At 45.3% G+C, this 22,559-nt stretch overlaps 1 protein-coding gene across 3 annotated transcripts in view; it reads right to left on the bottom strand.

Annotated features, from left to right (window-relative positions):
- CAPN10 (calpain 10) overlaps nucleotides 1-22,559 on the bottom strand; it is a 431,781-nt gene that overhangs the window by 63,609 nt on the left and 345,613 nt on the right. For all 3 annotated transcript variants that reach the window (XM_069618844.1, XM_069618843.1, XM_069618842.1), the window contains exon 9: nucleotides 18,567-18,825. In XM_069618844.1, the coding sequence (XP_069474945.1) occupies nucleotides 18,567-18,825 (259 nt within the window). The remainder of the gene's footprint in view (nucleotides 1-18,566; nucleotides 18,826-22,559) is intronic.

The raw sequence follows: 22,559 nt of genomic DNA, 5'->3' as shown, positions 1-22,559 counted from the left end.
GCCTCTGGGTCACTCGACCGTTGTGCTAAGTGCCATCTTTTTGTATCATCCTCCTCGTCCCTACCTTCTCCTGGCGCACTGAAGCAGTTCTATTTTATGCATGTTGTGTGTTACAAAAAGATACATACATTTATAAATAATGTGTTGCGTTAGTATAAAGTCTCCAAGGATTTACTGGCCAAAAAGGGAGGCATCCACAAAGATGGTCTAGAATCTTTTAAATTGCTATATAAAAATAAACAAACACAAAGCAGAAGCCTCAGACAAATGGTAATCCTAATAAAATCACTGGCTTTTTACCACTTGTACTGCAGCTGAATGTCAAACGTGCTTTCCTATGCAGGTAGGAAAGGCACCAACAGCTTTGGATAGGAAGGCTGGATTCTACTCTTATCTTCCCCATTCACTCAGAGAATGACTGCGTGTTGACCTCTGACAAGTACCAAGGTTTTCCCAGTCTACAATCACAGGCAACCACGCCTGCCTGACCTCGACTGCAGATCTAAGGGATTGGCCCTTTCTTTAGCATTGGGCCTACATGAATAATTGGCAGTACTGGAGCATCAGAAGCCTGTCTCAGTCAGAAGCGTGTACATCTCTCCCATTCCCTCCTATAAGAGAATGACTGAGCAAATATTGATTTGAAGGCACCCGTGGGGTACCAACACCAAAATCTGGGAAGCAAACTATCTGCTTCACACTTGATATTGGCAGTTGCACTAACTGCTAGGGTCATGACTGTTGAGCACTGAAAGGAATTTTTCTCAAACTTCACTTACCTGCAACATGAACAACATTTGACTTACCTTCACAGAAGATAAAGTATTATGCTTGATAACCATTTTGTGTGGACATTCCCATATTGAATGCGATACATGTTATATAGAGGTGATAAAACCCCCGCCCCCACCCTCGGTAGCAGGCTGATCCTGCTGAAAAAAGGGTCAGCCACCCAAGTTAAGGGCGCAAGCAAAGCAAGGTTTTCTTCACAAACGTGGTGGTGCCATCACTGCAGGTCAGCCTGTCATGGCGTTTGACATCACCATTACTTCCCGCAAACCCCTCAAGCAGGTTCTAAAGTTGCATTCTTATTTTTAAAATGGAGAGAAAACGGGTCTTGCCTGCGCATCTAGGAAGCTGCTAAAGGACATTTTTATTAATGGTGTCAATTATATCAGCAACACAGAAAAGGGACTATATAATTATGACTCAGATGGCTCCGTTAAAAATTGATTTGCCATTTGTAAAATAAGAAAAAAACATCTAGCACCCATGTGTGGGGATTGCAGTGCTAAATGGGCATGGCTGCAGGGAGGCACATCAGGGTAATGGCGGTGAGGGGTGGTGGAAACGCAGCTGACAGGTTGCTTGGAATGCAGTCTTTGGATTGGTCAATACAGCTAGTGTTCTGAGCATCTTGATTATCCAGCACCCCCTACCAGGGTGCCAATTTATCTTGAACCATCCTACTAAGAGTTGCCCTTGCCTTTGAAGGAATTGCTAGCAGTGAGAGAGGCAGGCACCGCTTGCAGGAAACACGTTTCCCTCATCTATTGGTCAACTCCTCTCACCCCAGAAAACAGGGAGGAGAAACGGACATAAAAATAGATCGTAACAGGTTCATTATTGGATAGCAGGATACTTCTCGGCCTTTGATGTGCAGCAGGACACCACTAAGTACTTGTTGGGAAAAGGAGTGCTTTGAAATTGCTTGAGGGCAGTGGAGTCTCTGCAGGGGGCTTACAGGCATCAGGAAGCCCAGAAGGTATTTGAGGGGCAGCGAGGTGCCCAGGCGGAGAATGGTGGGCTGCACTGTGCCCAGAAAGACAATGGTTGGCAACATGATGCTCCAAGGGGGTTTGATGAATTGCACACTACCCAGAATGTGTTTGTTAGGTATCCTGTGTGGTATTCATTGAGTTGCCTGGCATGAGGATTGTTAGCAAGAATCTCCTACGGTCACCACTCTCCTCTAAGCAGGTTTGCAGTACTTCACAAACATCCTTAGTTTTCCCGAGTATAGTTATGTCCAGCAGCCAAGGCACCATCTATACACGGATGTGGGGTGACAGAACTTCACTATTTCCAAGAAAGGCAGGTGCAAACACGGTTACAGTTCTTAATGCACCTTACCTGCTGCTGCAGGTATGTAAAGAATTGTACTGTTTGAGGTGATAGTGGTCTCTGGTATTCACAGGGTCACCAGCATGTTAACCAAGAGGTTTAGCCGACAGGGGCTAGCTTGTCCACATGTCTAGCCTATTGGCTCAAGTCAAGCATTAGGATCAGTTTTCCGTCAACCATCACAACTGTTTCTAAATAAAACTTGCAGGTGATTGGTTTCACAGGATACAATGTTTGTTTTTTTTTTTTTATTATTATTAATTTTATTGAAATTTATAGAAAACATACAAACAACAAACTTATCAGCATTGTAATCGTAGAACTCATTGCATAGAATCCACACTCCATAACCACCCCCAACCTTCACAGAATCTAAAAAGCAAAACAGACCAATTTATTATCACATGTCATCCAAATACCCACCCCACATATCATCAAACAATTTCAACTTTTTGTTCCTGCGAAGAATAACCTTCTCAATTCTGGCCACTTGCCTCAAGTCCTCCACCCATTCTGAACAGGTCGGCCTCTCATCACATTTCCATTTTCTCAAAACAATTTTTTTCGCAGAATTTGCAGCCCTAAAAAACCAGCATTTCTGTGGATAAGTGAGATCTTCCACTTTATCATCCTCACCCAAGATGATAGTGTTATAATCAAAATCCTCTTGCAGCAATAGAACCTCATTAATCTTCTCAGTGACACTCCTCCAAAATGTCCACAGTTCATAACAGTCCCAGATCAAGTGTTCAAAGGAGCGGACATCATGCTTACACCTCCAACAGGCCTCGGAGTCAATCATCCCTCTCGCATAAAGTCTCTGGGGAGTCCAAAACACCCTATTAAGAATTTTGATTTGGCGGCATTGTTCTCCAAGATTAATGGATGTCAGAGTTACATTTTTACAAAGAAACCTCCACCTCTCCACAGTCATATCAGAGCCAAGGACCTCAGACCACTTAGTTAACAACCCCTCTGCTGGCGTGTACTGTTGGCTCAGATTTCTATATACTTTGGACGCCACACCACCTAATGTCTTATATTCAGGTAGCCATAACTGCCAACCACCGCCATCAACAGTTCTCTGGTTCCGCAGCAAACCTCTCAATTTTCTGTATTCACCCATTGTACAGTCTCTGAGATCTTTAATTTGTGCAAGTCTTCTATAGCTGATCCATTTGCCGTCTTCCATCAGATCACTCAACCATAGTACACCACTCAGGAGCTAGTTCAACCACAATAGCGGCCTCCCATTCAGCAAAATACCTGGATTCAACCAGATAGGGATGTAATCATTATCACATACCTTGCGCTTACTTTTCTTCCATAGTTCCCTCCAACAAGTTCTCAGGAATCTTGTCGGGGGAAATGAGCGATAACCAGATCCATCCACCGTGGACAGTATGGCCCTAGGTGGCAACGGAGAAGAACTACTTGATTCTGCCAGCGTCCAAACATCCTCCGAATCTTCAATAAATGGAACCAGATGCCTGGCTCCAAAGGCCAAATGATAATTCTCAAAGTCAGGAACCCCCAAACCTCCACAGTCTTGGGGCAGCTGTAATTTCCACAAGCTGAGGCGTGGCTGTTTGTTCTCCCAGAGAAAAGACTGGATTAAACTCTCAATTTTCCTCCAATGGCCCTTCTTCACGTCCAGGGGAAGCACACTGAGCACATAGTTGATTCGCGGTGTTGATGTCATTTTGATGGCATTCACTCTCCCCCAGAGACTCAATTTAAGTGCACTCCATCTCTTCAGGTCCAGCTCCAAAGATTGAATCACATGTGTAATATTGACATCCATTATTTTCGAGACATCATTCGTTAGCCAAATCCCAAGGTATCTCATCTTATTCGGACACCACTTAAAGGGAAAGCCCTGCATCTTCAAAACAGTGCAAGTGGTTGATGCCGGCAGCGCTTCCGACTTGGTCCAATTGATCTTGTATCCAGAAACCTTGTTGAACACATTGATCAACTCCATCAGAGCAGGAATGGAGCTCTCCACATTCTGAACCACCACCAGCATGTCATCCGCATACAACCAAACTTTCTGGGAGGCTGCACCAAAGCGTACGCCCTCAATTCTATCCTCTTCTCTTATCCTCACAGCCAGCAATTCCATGGCGATCACAAACAGAATCGGCGACAGTGGACAGCCTTGCCTCGTGCCTCTCCCAAGTTCAAAAAGGCCAGAGTCCATGCCATTAGTCCGAACACAAGCAGTCGGCCGGGAATACAGCAGTCTTATCCATCCGATCATGGTATCTCCAAAACCAAAGCCTTTCAATGTACTTAAAAGATATGTCCATTCAATACGGTCAAAAGCTTTCTCAGCATCCAAGGACAACGTCACCACATCATTATGGTGTTCTTTGCTTTCATATAATGTCAGCAACAATCTTCTCACATTTTCTGAAACATGTCTGCCTTTTACAAATCCAGATTGGCTTACATATATGATATCCATCAGCGCATTCTCAATCCTCAAAGCTAACGCCTTGGAGAAAATCTTGTTGTCCGTGTTCAATAAGCTTATCGGCCTATAGCTGCCAGTTTTCACTGGTGTTCGTCCCTCCTTCAGAAAAACGGAGATTGAAGCATGTCTTGTTGAACTTGGAAGACATCCATTCCTCAAAGAGGCGCGCAGCATCTCTAGCATCAAAGCAAACACCTCTTCTGGGAAAATTTTAAAAAGTTCAGCTGGTAGCCCATCCGGACCTGGACACTTCCCAGAATTCAGCGCATAAGCAGCCAACCTGAGATCCTCCACATTCAAATCTCTTTCCATACACTCCAAGGATTCCAAACTCAGTTTCTTCAGATGGCAGTCATCAATGAATTGACCAATTGTACGCTCAGATAAGTTTATCTCTGAAGAGTACAGGGTTTTATAATACGACAGAAATGCTGCATTAATCTCCACAGGATCAAAAGTCACCAACCCATCCTGTCTTTCCACTGCATTGACAGATCTGCCACTGTCCATAACCCTCAACCGATGTGCCAGAAGTCGATCACATTTTTCACCTTTTTCATAGTAGTTGTTTTTGGTTCTAAAAAGCAACCACTCAGCCTTCGAAGAATACAAATCTTCCAATCGTCTCCTTTTCTGCTTCAATATTTTTATAGTCTCATCTGAAAAGTTTTGCATATTATTTCTCTCAAGATCCTGAATGTCCACAGTAAGCTTTTTCACTTCTGCATCTCTCATTTTTTTCTTTTTGCTGGACAAACCAATCAACAATCCTCGCATATATGATTTGAAGGCTTCCCACACAAACTCCACCCTGACTTCACCAGTCCAATTCACAGATATAAAGAATCTCGCCTCTTGAACAATTTTGTCCACAATCTCATTGTCGTCCAAGAGGGAGACATTCATCCGCCAGGTGTTAGACCTAGGAACCGGGAAGGTCAATCGCAAGTCTATGGAGATTGGAGCATGGTGCGAAACAAGTATTGATCCGATGTCACCCCTTTGTAATGATTGTGTACAGAGGCCAGAGGTCATAAGGAGGTCAATTCTTGATAAAGCATTATGCCTTGCAGAGAAGAAAGTATATTGTCTCATAGAAGGGTTTTGCAATCTCCAAACATCTGTGAGGTTCCATTCATCAATTAGTCTCTTTAATGCTGTTCTTTTCAGAGCGTTGGCATTGTCCGCACCCCCCACACTTTTATCAAGTCCAGGTTCTAAAACCCCATTGAAGTCCCCTCCCAAAATCACATTAATCGCATTTACATTCTGCAACATTTGCGTTAAAGCTACAAAAAAACTACCATCACCCCCATTCGGAGCATATATATTGCAGAAACAATACTGAGCATCCTGAATATGTGCAGTGACACACACTAGCCTTCCATCCCCATCCTTCACACACTTCACCCCAGTGATCTGGAGATTCTTCCTAAAAAGAATACACACACCCCTAGAACCAGTAGTGAACGATGAACCATAAACATCACCAACCCACTCCTTTTTCCACTTATCTATATCCGCATCCAACAAATGAGTCTCCTGAAGCATCGTGACATCCACCCCATCTCCCCTAGTTTACTCAAAATCACCTTCCTCTTGACAGCACAATGTGCACCATTCACATTCCAGGATACCACTCTGAAATTCCTCTGATAAGTGTAAGACATTGCTAGATCCTGTTTCCCAATCCTTGCAATGAATTCACAAGACACAATACTACCTAAACCTATAGTCAAGTAAAGAAATAAAATAAAAAATAAAAAAAACACTCCTGGGCTTGAACCACCCAACCATCCAGAACATCCCTTCCAGCTACACGCCGAACGGGTCTACCCCCCCCCCTCCCTTAGGTCAGCCGAAAGAAAGCCCATAAAGGGTGCCACAGACCACATTTGGTCAAATTCAAATGAAGTTAAAAATACAATTTGGTCTAAACGAATTCCCACAACTCTCCAGCAAATGAAAGCACAAATAAAAACATTCCTGAATAGATGCAACATCCCCTACTCAAAAACGCTAAATACCACACCCTGTGTCAATCACATGCCTAGACAAAACCTGAATTCTCTTATTATAACCATCAACGAATCACACTAATCCACCTACCGTCACAACCAACAGTTTAAACATCACAAATCCCAACTACTGCGGGCATGCAGAGCAATTGAGCGTGAATCATCACTAGAAAGTGTGAGCAAGTGTATAGAGAGTTGCAAAATACCTGTGTCCCTGCACCCTACCAAATGAGATTAGAAGCCAGATACAGCATTAAACTTTTCCATGGCAGTCACACACCAATCCATGACTTTCCCGGTGGCCTTACCACTCACCTTGCCAAGCATAAAAATCAGAATCTCCGGTATTTCCTGGACACTACATTCTCCCACGTGACTTCCATGACACAAAAGTGCAACCTCCACCGTGTTAATCCAAATGTACTGTATAACTGGGCACTTCAGATATAACGTGTTGGCACATCACTCATTGCGCTTTGAGAATGGAATCACACCCTCTCCAACGTAAGCATTACTGCAAAAAAACCTCATCGAAAATTCTGTCTGTGATTTGGTAAGTAGACAGAGGTGCACAATCATATCCTAACCATAGGCCTCATCAGTGTTCACATTAGATGACAGGATCTATTACATTCTCACAGCTGATTTCGTTACTGCACGAAAGGAAACGTACCCATGCAAAGTAAAAGGTGTAGACTACAGTGGAACCCCAGGTACCTAGTAGTGACAACTCTCACCTTCTTTATGCAGTGATGGTAATGGCATACAGTTGGCTTCGTTATTACAGTACAAGTACATGTCAAATACACCCCACTCAGCATGTCAGGGGTGTGCAACCAGGACAAGAACAACTGTTACATGTGCAGGGGATTAGCATTAGGCAGCATACTCCCAAACGTGGCATTCCTTCATCTAATTCTGGCTATGGAAACAATACAATACGATCAACGTACCACAGCAGTCCGGGATAAAGCCGTGCAAAGAGCAGTCCCCTCCCCTCAGCCACAACACATGCACCCCAGCCTCTACACCCACTGTGCCCCCCAAACACGTGAGCATGCAACAAGGCGTATTGCCCGGAACATGCGCGCCGCGGCCCCAAGGAGAAAGCGCCACTGCGCCTTACCTCAAATGCGCGTCAACAGTGGCCAGTCACCCGCATCCACCAATCCAACACACCGCTGCCGGCAAGACTCCGAAGGGTGTCGCACGGCCGCCATTTCCGGACAGCACGACACTCCGGCACTCCGTCCAAATAAAAAACAAGCACCATCACCTACAGAAAATCTACAGAGCGCGTACTGCCGTAGAGTAAAGCACCCATTATCCGAGCCCACATCAAGCCTACGCTCGAGCGAAAAACCGTTACAGCATAATTGAAACATTAATAAAGCTCTGATACCTAAACAAACCAATTCCCATCTAACAATTTCAGGAAAAAATCAATCAATAAAGAAAAGTAACCTTACATCTTCACAGCTTCATACATCATGTATCACATCAATCTGCCATACTATTATCCAAGTTTAAACCCCCAGCCCTCAGCCACTTTTCAGCTTCAACTGGATCTTCTGTGGTTTTGACACCTGATCCAAAAAATATCTTCAGTGTCGCTGGTTTCACCAGGAGAGTTTTAATCCCTTTTTCTTGTGCCAAAGCTTTTGCACTTTTGAATGCCTTCCTCATTTCCACTATTTCCTTAGGGAAATCTGGATAGATCGCCAATTGATCTCCATTTAGCAGAAGTTTCCCTTTTTCTCTCGCAGCCTTTAAAATCCTTTCCTTTGCACTCACTCTGGACATCACCATGATGATCTGTCTTAGTTTTCCGGCCTGGACCAGCTTACCAGCTCTAAAGGAGTAATCCATGTCCATTTCTTTTAGGATGTTGTTACCCAAAGTTGCCTCCAGTACTCCTCTGACTCTGTGATCGAGGTTTTTGTCCAAAGCAGAGTCTTCACTCACACCCAGCAAGCGCAAGTTCAAATTCCTTTGATCAGCCTCCAACATCAGGTTCCTCCTCTTCAAATCAGAAACTTCATATCTCAACTCCTCGTAGGCCCTATAACTCCCTGCAACCTCCGTGGCCAAGGTTGTATTTTCTGCTTCCACTTTGGTGACTCTATTCTCCAGGTGACCGACTTGAGAGGACAATTCACTGAGGGTAACCTTCATTTCCTTCACATCCTGGGCAATCTGGAGAAGCAGTGCATACATGTCACCATTCTCTGAACTCTCACCCATCTTCTCCCCTTGTTTAGCTTTTTTGGAGTTGGGGTTGTCAGGGATCTCAATCTTCTTCTTTGATATCAGCGCAGGATTCATTTTTCTCAATTTCCAATATTAATTATCCATAGGCTGGGAGGGAGCAGGAGCAGTTGGTTTAAGCTGCTGCCTTGTTCACCAACATTCCAGAATCCACAGGATACAATGTTAAACATGGGCCAAAGTAAGCCACGCCTACAGAAAGGTCCTTCTTCTTCCAATGAGTTCTCTCAGATGGTCAAAACTAAAGGCTGCCAGATCTTTTCCCAGGCTTTGGGTTGGGATGTACAAAGCACCTTTTCACACCAGTCTTACCTTGGCAAATCCAACACCGAATCAGCAATTCATTAGTTAATTAATCTTTCATAACACGCTTAACACTGGGGACTAGTCTCTAAGCGCGGGACAGGGATTCAAACCTGTGTTGCACTCAGTTGGCTTGCTTTCGACGAACACGTTGCGCCTGAGCTATCCTCTGGCCCAGCAATAAGGCTTAGTCAGGAAACGCCCATATAATGCTACATCAGTGTCATCCATTGTATCCTTGCCGGCTAGTTTTCAATCTGATTGGGTGGGTAAAGTCACCTGCATGTCATCATGCATTTCACATTCGCCAACACAGGCCAATTGGGTCTGACACCAATATATTCTGGTTCCATGTGTTAATATCCCCGGAAACATATCACCATACAAAAATATTGCCATATTTTTGAGGCGATATTAAGGCATGGAACCTGCGGGGGACACCCCTGCAATCCCTGCATTATTTTTAAAGGAGCGGGGGACAACCCTGCAACCCCTGCTACCAAAAACCCCAAAAATGATCCCCCCCAAAAATATCGCCTATGGCCGTTCCAGATGACCATATATATGGCGATATTTTTGGTGGGGATAATATGCAGTGATACCTATATTCTACTGGATTTCAATCAGTGTGCTATGTAAGGTCAAGCCCAGGGTACCACCTGGAGCCAAACTAGAATTAGGTACTCTGCCACCAACCAATATGGCACTCGCAGTCTCTCGCAGGTCAAAGCAGGGTACCTAAGTGAACTCTGAGAAGCTCTGGGTCTCTCAGCAGCATAATCTTCTCCATTCCCAAGGAGAACTCAGATTAGGCTCATCGGGAAAAAGTCAAGTAAACGGACAAGGAAAATGCAAAAATCACTTGCCAGAATGGCAGTTTTTTGGACTTTCGACCTCACAATTAATAGCAATGGATGGGTTCTTTTAGGGGACATGCATTTCTGGTACCTTAAACTTACAAACCATAGTTACTAACTTCAAAGACAGGTCCCATCACAAAATGTAGGCTCCATCTTGGCACAGTTATTTTTAATTTTTTTATTATTGTGTTATAGTTCAAAGAACCTTTCACAAAGCGTATAGAAAAGAAGAAAACATACAGACATCAGCAATGATACAATTACAGATTTTAAATAAGAATTACTAAAAAACAGAAATGTACAAAGATAATGATAACAAAGCAGAATGATATCTGTGTAAATTAGTTCCACAATAATGTATAAAAAAAGAAAAAATCCTCATATGTCTAAAAACATATTAAAACAGCACTGTAAAAGGAACATGCACATCTTAATATACAAACACTTAATGTTTCTTTTTTTCCCCACATTAACCATAGGGCAAGGCAAAGGAAAAAGATCACACTGTACCCATAGTTTAGCTAATAGCGTAACATTTTCTTCAAACTCCCTAAAACGAGAACTCGCGACCTTCCATATCTGAGTAGTGGCAATAATTAGGCTCCTGTTCAAGCCTGCTAAATATCTGAGTCAAAAATGTTCACTGTCAATATAAGTCATACCATAATCATGCTTAGCAAAATATTTCTCATATACAGTTCTCTTACTTTTACTGCAGGTAAACATGTGTTTAATGGTTTCAACCTCCATTTCCTCACAGCACAATCTACACAGCCACCTTTCAGCCGGTATTTTCAGCCAAGCTCCCCGAACACCCAGAACATCAAGACGATTTAGCCTCATGTGCAAGAATATTTTCCTATTTAACTTTGAGGGCAGACATTTTAAATAGATCTGTGGTTTCTTATAGAGAAGAACAAGTTACTTCTTACCTTGTAACGTTCTTTCGACGGGATGTTCCTCCGACGTATTCCTTATCTTTGATAATACGTTTCCAGCTTGCTGGCCTCGGCAATTTTTTCTGTAGAGGGCGCTGCGTGTCGACGTCCGCCGAGTCGATGTCCCTCGATGGCCACCGTATCGGCGCCGACGTCACCATGCCCATAAATAGCCACACGCAGCGTCCGTTGCTCAGTTCCGTTTTGTAGCATAAGAAAAGTCATGCCTGAATTGGTTATTGACCTTGAAGGAGCGTAAACTGCAACCACAAGGGAAGTATTACTGCGGGGATGGATGGGTGGGGCGATAAGGAATACGTCGGAGGAACATCCCGTCGAAAAAGAATGTTACAAGGTAAGAAGTAACTTGTTCTTCGAAGGGATTGTGTTCTCCGACGTATTCCTTATCTTTGATAGACTCACATAGCAGTGGCATGCAATTGGAGGTGGGAGTAAGAATGTTATGTATCCCTTTAGGGATGGACCGAATGTAATACGGCCTTGCTAAATCTGGTCTCTTGACTACTGGAGGAATCCAGGTTGTAAAATGTTGTGAATGTATGTGCGGACGACCATGTGGCAGCCGCACATATGTCTCTGACCGGTACCCCTCTTTGGAGAGCTGAAGAGGCTGCAATACCCCTGGTTGAATGAGCCCTAAGATTTTGGGGTGGCTCTTTCCCAGCCAGTTTGTAACATTCCAGAATGGCCAAAATAATCCACCTGGAAATGGTTTGTTTTGTTATGGGTAGTCCCAACTTGTGACGAGTATCCTACAAACACAGTTGGTCTGCTTGCCTGATCCTAGCCATTCTGCTGATGTAAAAGCTGAGAGCTCACCTTGGGTCCAGCCTATGTAGTCTTTCTTCCTCTTTCCCCGGATGGGAAGGAGGGTAGAACGAAGGTAAGGTAATTTTCTGAGTAATATGAAATTCAGAAACCACCTTTGGGAGTAAATTAGGCTTCACCTGTAGGACAACTTTGTCCTTGTGGAAAATTGTATGTGGGGGTTTACAGGAGAGAGGTTGTAGCTCGCTCACCCTCCTAGTAGATGTTAGTGCTACCAATAGGACAGTTTTAAGTGAGAAATCTCAGCGAACAAGAGTGAAGTGGTTCGAATGGAGTGCCCATTAGGAAGTTTAAGACTAAATTTAAGTCCCATAAGGGAACTTGGAATGGTTTGAGGATAAACATTAGTTAATCCCTTGAGAAATTGTATCACTAGAGGTAGTTTGAAATAGGATGGTTCCTCCGCAGTGCGCTTGAAGATTGAAAGCGCTGTGAGATAGCCTTTTACAGTGCCAACTTGAAGGCCTGAGTTTGCCAAGTAGAGTAGAAAGGAAAACACTGTTGGTGTACCACATGAAAAAGGGTCGATATTCCCTTCTCTACACCAGCTGCAAAATTTGTTCCAACGGCAGCGGTATAAAGACTTTGTTGCTGGCCTTCTGGCCGAAAGCAACACCTCCATGACGTCGTCAGGGAGATCCCAATCCTTGTACCTCACCCTTTCATAAGCCAAGCGTGAAGGTTGAGGGTTCTGATGTCTGGATGGAGAACCTGACCTCCCTTCTGCGCGAGACGATTCTCTTTGAGTGGAAGACGGATTGGAGGGTAGATGGACATATCTAGAAGGTCCGGGTATCACGTTCTCCTGGCCCAATCCGGGGCAATTAGGATCATGGTTTTCCAGAATCTTCTCAACCTCCTGATCATTTGAGGAATAACAGGGACTGGTGGAAACACGTAGAGGAGTGGAAATTCCCAGTCCACTACGAACGCGTCTCCTAGAGTTCCTCTCGGGGGAAATTCCCTTGAACAGAACAGATCGCACTTCTTGTTGGTGCTTGTGGCGAACAGATCCACCTGAGGGGTTCCCGAAAGGGTGAAGATCTCTTGAAGGACTTCCTGAGCTAGCTCCCACTCGTGGGAGACTGTGCTCTGCCAGCTCAGAGCATCCGCTGACAAGTTCTTCTCTCCGGCTAGGTGGACAGCCGATAGAGAAATTCCTTCTCGAATTGCCCAAAACCAGAGCTGCATTGCCTCTCTGCACAGTGGCAGTGACCCTACGCCTCCTCTTTTGCTGAGGTAGTGCATGGCCACCGTGTTGTCCGTCATTATCAGGACATTTCTCCCCTGTACTGATGGCAGGAAAGCTTTCAGCGCTAGTCTGATCGCTCTCAGCTCCAATAGGTTGATGTGTAGTCTGGACTCCGATGGAGAACAACGACTGCTGATGGTCAAGTCGTTGGCATGAGCTCCCCACCCCGTGAGTGAGGCGTATGTGACTACTGTTATCTCCGGCCATGGTTGCCAAAACAGTTCTCATTTCAAGATGTTCTCTGGATAGGCCCGCCATAGAAGGTTGCAGGCTACTTTGTCCGGAATCCGGAGGAGATCTGTCATTCTCCCTGAGAATTGCAACCACTGAGTTCTCAGTGCCCACTGAAGAGATCTCATTCTCAGGCGAGCATGTGGCACAAGGAAGATGCAGGACGCCATGAGGCCTAGCAACCTCAAAAAGTCAAAGGCTGGGAGACGTTGGGCATTTTGAAACTTGTTGACCATCTGCAGAATATCTTGAGCCCTCACCTCTGGTGGCAAGGCTTTTCCCAGGGAAGTGTCCAGGACCGCTCCAATGAACTGGAGTCTCTTTGATGGTATCATCTGTGACTTCTTTAAATTGAGGGAGAAGCCCAGTTTGTGAAGGAAGTGGCAGACATAATCTAGCTGGGTCTGAGCTTGTTCCGAAGATACAGCCCTGATCAGCCAATCATCTAGGTTGGGGTAGACGTGGATCCCTTCCCTCCTTAGACTTGCAGCCACTACCAACATTAGCTTGGTGAAGACCCTCGGGGCGGAGGTCAGCCCAAATGGCAGAACTCGAAATTGATAATGAGAGTCGCCAATTGCGAACCTCAGGTATTTCCTGTGTTTGGGATGGATTGGCACATGCAAATAAGCATCCTGAAGGTCCAGAGATACCAGCCAGTCCTGGAGCTTGAGGGCCTGAAGGATCTGAGAGAGAATTACCATCTTGAACTTGTCCTTCCTGAGGAACTTGTTCAATTCTTGTAAGTCCAGGATGGGTCTCAGTCCTCCGTCCTTCTTTGGTATGAGAAAGTAGGGGGAGTACCAGCCCTTGTTCCTGTCCGCTACAGGTACTGGTTCTATGGCACCTTTCTCTAGCAGGTCTATAATTTCCTGCAAGAGGAGCGGATCTGGAACTTTTAGAGAGCTGCTACCCGGTGGATGACTCTGAGGAATGTGTAGAAAGGGTAGGCAGTAACCCTGGGCAACTGTCTCCAATGCCCAAGCATCTGACGTTATAGCCTGCCATTCCGTCAGATGGTGAGTTAACCTGCCCCCTACAGGTGTCTTGTGTGGAAAGACCTCAGAGTGGTTTGGGGGCAGCTGATGCAGATGCCGAGGGTAAAGAGGCACCTGCTGCCGCTGCGGCCTTAGTACCTTTGACCCGTCCACCTCAGGTGGATCTTCTCTGGCCTCTTTGAGCCGGCTGTCCTCTGCCTTTCCCGAATGCGGAATAATAGCGAAAGGACTTTCCTCTCCCAGAGGTTCCTGAGGGGCAAAAAGGAGTTTGGCGGATAAAAGCTCCTAAAGATTTTGCTGCTGCTTTAGATGTCTGAAACTTTTCCAGACTGTCATCAGCCTTTTTTCCGAATAATGAAGAGCCGTCAAAGGGCATATTCAAAAGTCTGGCCTGTACATCTGGAGCGAAGCCAGACTTTCGCAACCACGCATGCCTGTGGATTGTTGTACTTGCCGCCATGGCCCTGCTGATACTGTCAGCGGAATCGATGCCAGTTTGAAGTGACTCGCACATGGCATCCTTGCCATCTTTAATAATGTTGAGGAAGGCTTCCTTCCCCTCTCCTTCGGGTATGCAGTCAGCCGCTGATGAAGCACACTCCCACAGTGTGTCACTGAACCTGGCGAGCGTACAGGTGGCGTTGATGGACTTCAACGCCATACTACAAGCAGAGAAGACTTTCTTTGCCATAGAATCGTACCTCTTGTCATCTCTATCCTGTGGGAGAGTAGGGTAAGCGGTCCTGCTGCTTGATGAAGTTGCCGCTTGGACCACCAGACTCTCTGGAGTCGGGTGTTTCGATAAGTATTCAGGGTCAGCAGCAGCTACCCTATACTTGGCTGATAATCTTTTGTTGACAGCAGGGATAACTTCAGGGGTTTCCCAGTTAGATGCAATTTTTCTTTGTAAGGCTGTATGGAAGGGGACCACAGGATCCTCCTGTGGACCTTTGTCTAATATGTCTGTCAGGTCATCCTGTTGAAAAACAGGCGAAGGCGCAGACCAACCCATGAATTCAATAATTCTTGCCATCAGGGTTCTATAGGGTGTTTCGGCCTGTTCCCCTGGGTCTGGCTTAACAAAATCCACTTCTGGGGAAGTGTCCAGCCCACTTGCCTTATGTAATGACTCCTGTAGGTCTTTCAACCTTCTTTCCTCAGAGGTGAAATCCTCTGAAACAGGTAGTGTGGTCCTCTGCAACTCGAAGGTTTCCTGGTCAGAATCTTCCCCTTCTTCATAAATTGAAGATAATCCAGGGTACTCTGATCTTTGAAATGGTATAAAACCCATTTCTAAGGCAGAAGGAGCCAAATTCGTCATTATTGGGCGAGAAAACGTTGATGTCGTCGACGCCGATGTGAAAGGCTTCGAAGGCGCCGAAAACGGCATCGAGAAAACTGAAAGAGGCCTCGAAGAACTCGAGAGGATCGGGATCCTACTCGAGGACATCGACAACGGTCTCGGCGTCGTGCCGGAGGTTCTTGGAATCGGCTGTGGAGTAGCCGTGGTCTTCTCTTTCATCGGTGTCGATGTTGGCGTCGACGATGGCGTCGAGTCGATAGACCGATGCGTCGAAGAATCCTTCGACAACGGCATCGATGGCGCCGACCCATGCGTCGAAGGAATCTTCGACAACGGCGTCGAAGACGGTGCCTTCTTACCCGATGGCGCTCTCGAGTGGAATGTTTCGCCGGGTGCTGCGACTCGCGGCGTTTTGATTTTTTGGGTTTTTCACCCGGGGTATCACGCTCAGCTGTCTTCGAGGGGGACGAGGCTGCTTTCTCGAAGACGCTTAACATTTTCTTCCTGAATTCCTCCCACTCAGCCTGAGAGCTGTGTTTTGTGGGGCAGGAGACCCTTTCTGGGGAAACAGAAGACGACGAGGAAAGGGATCTTCGACGTCTCTTCTTTGAGTGTCTTGATCGCGACGAATGGTGGGAGCTACTTCGCGATCTAGAATGGGAATGTTTTCAACAGCGAGGAGATGAATGCCTCGACCGAAGAAACTTTCGAGGAGGTTTTGCTTTTTACTGACTTACCTCTCTCGAGCTTCCCCTTACGCTGCTTCAAGGCATTCGCCGTCATGGACATGAGGTACTCACACTCCGAACAATGGTGCTCGGCTCCCAAGCACCACAAGCAGATCCTGTGTGGATCCGTTATCGACATTTTTTTACCGCAGTCTCGACATTTTTTGAAGCCGGATCGCGGCGTTGTCGGTTCCGATGAAGAAGCCATCGAGAACGAGTTGATATGAGTAGATTGTAGATTAGATTATCTGACTGAACTGAGCAACGATGTTCCGAGGCCCCAAGAAGCGCGGAAAAACGGAACTGAGCAACGGACGCTGCGTGTGGCTATTTATGGGCATGGTAACGTCGGCGCCGATACGGTGGCCGTCGAGGGACATCGACTCGGCGGACGTCGACGCGCAGCGCCCTCTACAGAAAACATTTCCGAGGCCATCAAGCTGGAAACGTATTATCAAAGATAAGGAATATGTCGGAGGACACAATGGGCGGAATGGGGAATTACCACCTCATTCCGAGGTTGGCGGGGCAGTAATTCCCCATGCCGCCATGGCCCTTCCCCATTCCCATTTTTGGCCCATAGGGCTCAATGGGAATGGGGAAGGCGCTAATTACGGCACCGTAAATTACGGTGCCGTAATTAGCTCCTAGGTCCCTTTGCTGGTTGGTTTTTTAACGCCTGCTTAAAGCTGGCTTTAAAGTGCAACCCACAAAGGGGCCTCGTAATCAGGCGTTAAGGGTTTAATGGCGCCGGCACCTTTTACGGTACCGTTAACCCCTTAACACCCGGTTTGGAATGAGGCCAAATCCCTTCGAAAGGGTGATTTAGCATATGTAGATAGGGAGCTATATTCTGCAACCCTATCATTGCTACTAACCCAATCCCACTTTTCTAGTGAGTTTTTCAGGGCCTTCAAAACCACCCCCTCACCATATTCCCATTTTGGGGTAAATGCAATTCTCTCAAAGAGATCCTGATTTTTCTTTTGGCAGGTATTCAGAGCCACCATATTTCTGCCCCTCAAACCTTCACCTAGGATATATAACAACATGCCTTGCCGTGCATACATTATCTTAATATAAAGTTTGGCCCTATTATATTCAAGTTGTGCAGATATTGAGATCAACCCCATTTCAAGCCGAATGGCCTGTACTGGCGTATAATTGGAGGGACCAAGTAGTCTTCTCCATCACATCTGCCCAATTAGTTAGACCAGTCACAGTACGAAGCTTCCAATGCATGTACAAAAAATAGCAACCAATTTTTGCTTGTATAGATTAATGATTCCCAGTAAACTAAATCTCGCATTTATTTTTTAGAGAAAGCCTTAACAGCTGTTAATGTTGCCATTACTTTAGTTCTTTTTCTGCATTGCTCTAAGGAATTCATTTTCTTTTTCTCCCCACAGATCTCTTGACCAAGATATTTATAACTGGTAACTTTCTTTATAATTCCAAGCGGGCAGGGTATAGATATTTTTTTACAACAGTGAGAGCCAGATTAATGGTAAGGCCATTAATTTAGCATACTCACAGAGGGCTGCAGCACTATTGCAAATACCCCATAGGTATTATCCATGATTATAATTTAATCCGCATACCAGATCCATCCCACCTTGTATGGCCCAATTGTTCGGAAAGGCATTCATTTTTTCTTTGAAAATACCCCCAAAGTCGAACATAAACAAATTATACAAGGTGGGGGCTAGTGCACAACCCTGTCTGTCTCCCTTCAGAATATTAATGGGATCAGACAGGGTACCCCAGTTGTCAAGTCGTATCCTAGCTCTACTATCATCATATATCATCATACGAAAGTGCAGTAAATGAGCCGGCATACCAAGAAGTTTCAATTTCATCCAGAACCTCCCCTGCTCCACTGAGTCAAATGCAGAGGAGAAGTCAATCAATAGTACATAGAGTGGCAGATTTTTATCACACTGACTGTTCTATAAGTGCATTTAGTATTGGCACAGTTATGGAACACTCATATTAATAATGTAATGCTTTGCCATCATGTTATACATTGTGAACAGCCAATCCACCTGTTTAGTTGCACCCAAAGAAGCAATAACCTTCTCAGACGCCATTAATAAGTATGATCGCAAAAGGGCACACTCTTTCTCACAGGATATATACATTCTGTGCAGTATTTACCTAAACCATTATTTTTGCAAGCAGTGGATTTGTCAGTGCAAAGATTAGAGGCTCATACCTGAAAGACATGGAATCCAATGGCGTTAATTTCGTTATCGCAACAATGCTGGCGCAGGAGGACCTTCACATTCTGATTTCCTAAACCATCACAGATGGAGAGGGGGAAGCTTGGGTTGGTATGGTAGGAGGTAAAGTTCCTGCTGCCGCCTGCAGTCTTCCCACTCTCCCAGCGCCCTGTAAGCTGAACCCGCTCCCAGGCACCCGTTGGTAACTCCTCCATGCAGCCCACTGCAGTGCCAGGAAGTGGTTTTATCTCACTGCCAAACAATCAAAGACAGACATGGTGAATAGCAAATCTAGCTGATACAGGACAGAAATTGTGCATGAGATTGGAACAGTGTGAAGGACAACACATCAGTGAGAGCACTACAGATTCAGCATGCCCAATCTGAACACAAATAGTTTTCAATAGCAACTGGGTGTATACATATCTTGGTAGCAATGATGAGCTCAACCATACAGACCAACAAGGCATTAAACAACTTGAAACTCCATGAAGGCAACAAAAGAAAACCATTTCTCGCAGCAGTGCTGGCAGTGGGTTTCCGATTTGGGAGTTGGTATGGGAAGGGCACTGCGCATCAGTAGTGACAATAGTATCAGGATAATTACCTGCAACATTGCTGGGGTTGGATGGCTAAGAAGAGTGAAGGTTTGCAAGTCCATCCTGAGCAAGGTTCGTGCCAATAGAGATCCAAAATTCTTGTGCTAACCAGGGCAACAGTGTCCTTTATTTTCTGGCTCATCGATGTCGTGGCAGAAGGGACCACATCCTACACTAAACTGAGATGCAAGATTTGAACTGTTGTTAGGTTTCATCCCAGCAGAGGGAACCCTGGATGTGAGAGATATCTTTGAACTTTGAAATAAGTACTGTGCTCGAAACTACATTTACCAAGAGGCATTGGTGTAGGAGAGGAAAAGTGACGTTTGAGGAAAGAAGGTTGAAGTGATCTTGCTGAGCAAAAGCCTTGCAGTTTCAAAAGTCTTCGTCAGCGGAAGGAAAGTGAAAGGAGGCTTGCGCCCGACAGAGGGAAGCCTATGAAGGTGTGATTGAAGCTTGGGCAAGGGAACCCCCCCAAATTGTGATTGAAAGGTTTGAGCCCGGCAGAGGGAAAACTGTACTGAATTGTAGAACCAGAAGGAAACCATTTTTTTTAACTGTATTACAAGCTAAAAGGTGAACTGGGCTGGGGTGAGAGAAAGCTGAGAGGTCCTAGTGACTTTTCGTGGAAGAGCAAATTGGCCCAGGTCCACGAAACAAACTGCATCTTTGGGCCTCATTACGAGTCCGGCGGTAACCGAGGCAGTAAAACCGCCTGGTTACCGCCAGACTCGTATTACCATTACGCCTCTGTGATTCCCGGAATTACCGGGGAATTACAACCCCGGTTTCCCGGCAATAACGGAGGCGGAATGGTGTTAATCCCCAATCCCATTGAGTTCTATGGGACTCAATGGGAATGGGGATCATGGAAACACCGGCAGCATCTCGTGATGCTGCCAGTGTTTCCTCGTCTGCCTGCAGGCGGGCGGTGTTAAACCCGCCAGGTCAAACCTGGCTGGAACAACACCTCCCGCCTGCAGGAGTCGGGATCAGGCGGTCCGGAAACAACGGTGGCGGCGGGTTTACCGCCACCGTTATTTCCGGACCGCCTGATTTGTAATGAGGCCCTTTGTGTCCAAAACCAGAGTGTGTCACAAGGTCCAAGTGTGCCACGTTAGCCTGTGTTACAAAACGTTTACTCATCCATATTCACATTTCTTTTTAACACTGATTTTCCTTTTTGCATTACACATTCCCTTTACACATTTATTGTATTAGAAAGAGGGCAGGCATTAGGTTCATTTGTATTAGTATAGGCCTTTTATTTTGACTAAGGACTGACTAGGACTGCATTTTCTTTTTGTTTGATGGTCGGGAATACTCCCATCTTAATTATAGGGCAAGACAGGAGTTTTCAAACCCCTTTTAAACCATCCATAAAGGTTTTGAAACTTGTAGCTCTTGTGTCAGTGTTTACTTGTGATACCATGCCTCCTTCACACTCTCTGTAGTGTGTGATTGAAGTTATAGTTTCCTATAACCTTTGGGCTTCAGCTGGGTTGCCCCTTTGAGCTTCCCTTGGTAAATTCTCTTTAATGTACTTGGGTAAATTACTGTTCCCAAGGGGTAAAGAGGGATTTTCATCCCCTTTACATCTTATATAGCGAGCCAGCACACTGCACCTTATGTGGAGTGCTGGGAACACACACTGTATCCCCTTTCTCACTTCACTGGTAACACATATGTTACAAATTACAAGTTAACTTGAATGACTGGTGGAAGAGTAGCTGTTTTTATGACTTTTAGTCATTATTACTCGCAGGCTGTCAAATCAGCTGCGGTAATGCACAGGAGTGTCACTATTATACTATGGAGGGCTCCTTTTTTTTGCCATTTCTCGTTTGCTAGCTACTGATAAATAAGTAAATACATTTCTGAGGTCTTCTTCTGCAGTTCTAGGTGGGAACAACCTTGGTTAAAGTTTTGTCTTCAGTGGGAATGCCTTGTATTCCTCCTGAGGCTCCAGAGTGTCTGAGAAAGCAGGAAGCGAGGGAGGAGTCCAAAACTCTGCAGCCCTTTGTCTTTCACCTTACCTGAAAGGAACCAGATCCCACCTTTTGTAAACTGCAGGGAGAGTTCGCAGAAGTTATGCTGTAGTTCCTGATAAAGACTCCAATCCCAGAAGCTGTGGACAAGTTGACCACTGGAACCAAATCCAGAGGAAAATGAAGAAAACAACGGCTGTAACCATTTTCAGCGACTGGACAGCCTGCTGTATAACTGAAGCCTGATGTAACCTATGCTTCTAAGCGACCTGGGGGTCCCGAATGCGATGACTCCTATCCAGAGGCTGGTATGATCCACTAGTCTTGAGAAGACCTGCAAAAAAAGGAGCCATCCCTCGATGTGTTGTGACCTTGCTGGGCTGCAAAGCGCCAATACCCAGGGACCTCAAGCCAGTGTGCGGTGCATGGTCTTCCGAAGTCCGATTTCGTCTGCAACTTTGGTGGACTCCTGCTGGACGTCCATGCACACGAATTGAATCGAAGTTCCCTCACCAGAGGCCAGGACCGAGAGAGAGAGTGAGGAGAATCCGACTGGCGATATTCACTGAATATAGACATTTTCCTTCAGTGTCCATTTCTTCAGTCTCCAGACCAAGAATCAAGGAAAGTTTGTGAGAATCACACCTTGATTTAGTTGAAACTGTCTCGAACTTGGTTAAGGGAGCCAAGAAAAGGCCGGGAGCTGGAAGAAGCTCAGAACTTTAGTTTGAACACTGTTTCTTGGATAGCTGACATCCCTACACATTGTTTAGCTTTAGTTGGGGGGGCAAGTAAAGGTTGTGGGCACAGGCAGACTTTTAAATTGAATTTACAAACTCAGATTATCCTTAGTTTATTTAGGTAGGGAAATCCCACCTTGGTATAGGGCAAGTTAGGCCTTAGACCATCGAGACATCTGAGTTAGTAAAGACTTTTTGTTTGAACTTTGAATCTGTTGTCTTTGTCTTACTTCATGATGCCTTCACATAAATCCCAGAACACTTAACTAACTCTGAAGCTAATACTTACTTGTTGAAGAAAATATCCTGACCTGCCTACAGCTGGCTCCTAGACTGCTAGGGTGCCTCTTCTGCCTCTGAGAAAACTCATGCTATCGGCTAGGGAAGGACTTTGATGATAAGGCTTCTGTCTTGAAATTATAACGAGTGTAAACGTATTTACTTGTAAATGAGTTTGTGTTGTAACTGTATCTCTGCATTAGAGTAAGTTGCAAAGTGTCTAAAGTTCATATTTGCCTTTAAGTTGATTGTTGCTCCTTTAAAAAGTATATACGTTCATTTAGTAGCTTGGAATTGTGGTTCACGCTTCTAAAAAGTAATAGTGTTGGTAGTGTTTTATCATTTCTAAAGTGAATGTGTGTAAGAGCTTACCAATATGA

Source organism: Ambystoma mexicanum, chromosome 10, assembly GCF_040938575.1.
Source record: "Ambystoma mexicanum isolate Mex_15411 chromosome 10, UKY_AmexF1_1, whole genome shotgun sequence".
NCBI lineage: Eukaryota > Metazoa > Chordata > Amphibia > Caudata > Ambystomatidae > Ambystoma > Ambystoma mexicanum.
The sequence above is the reverse complement of the archived record's forward strand: the minus strand, read 5'-3'. Positions and strand labels throughout refer to the sequence as shown.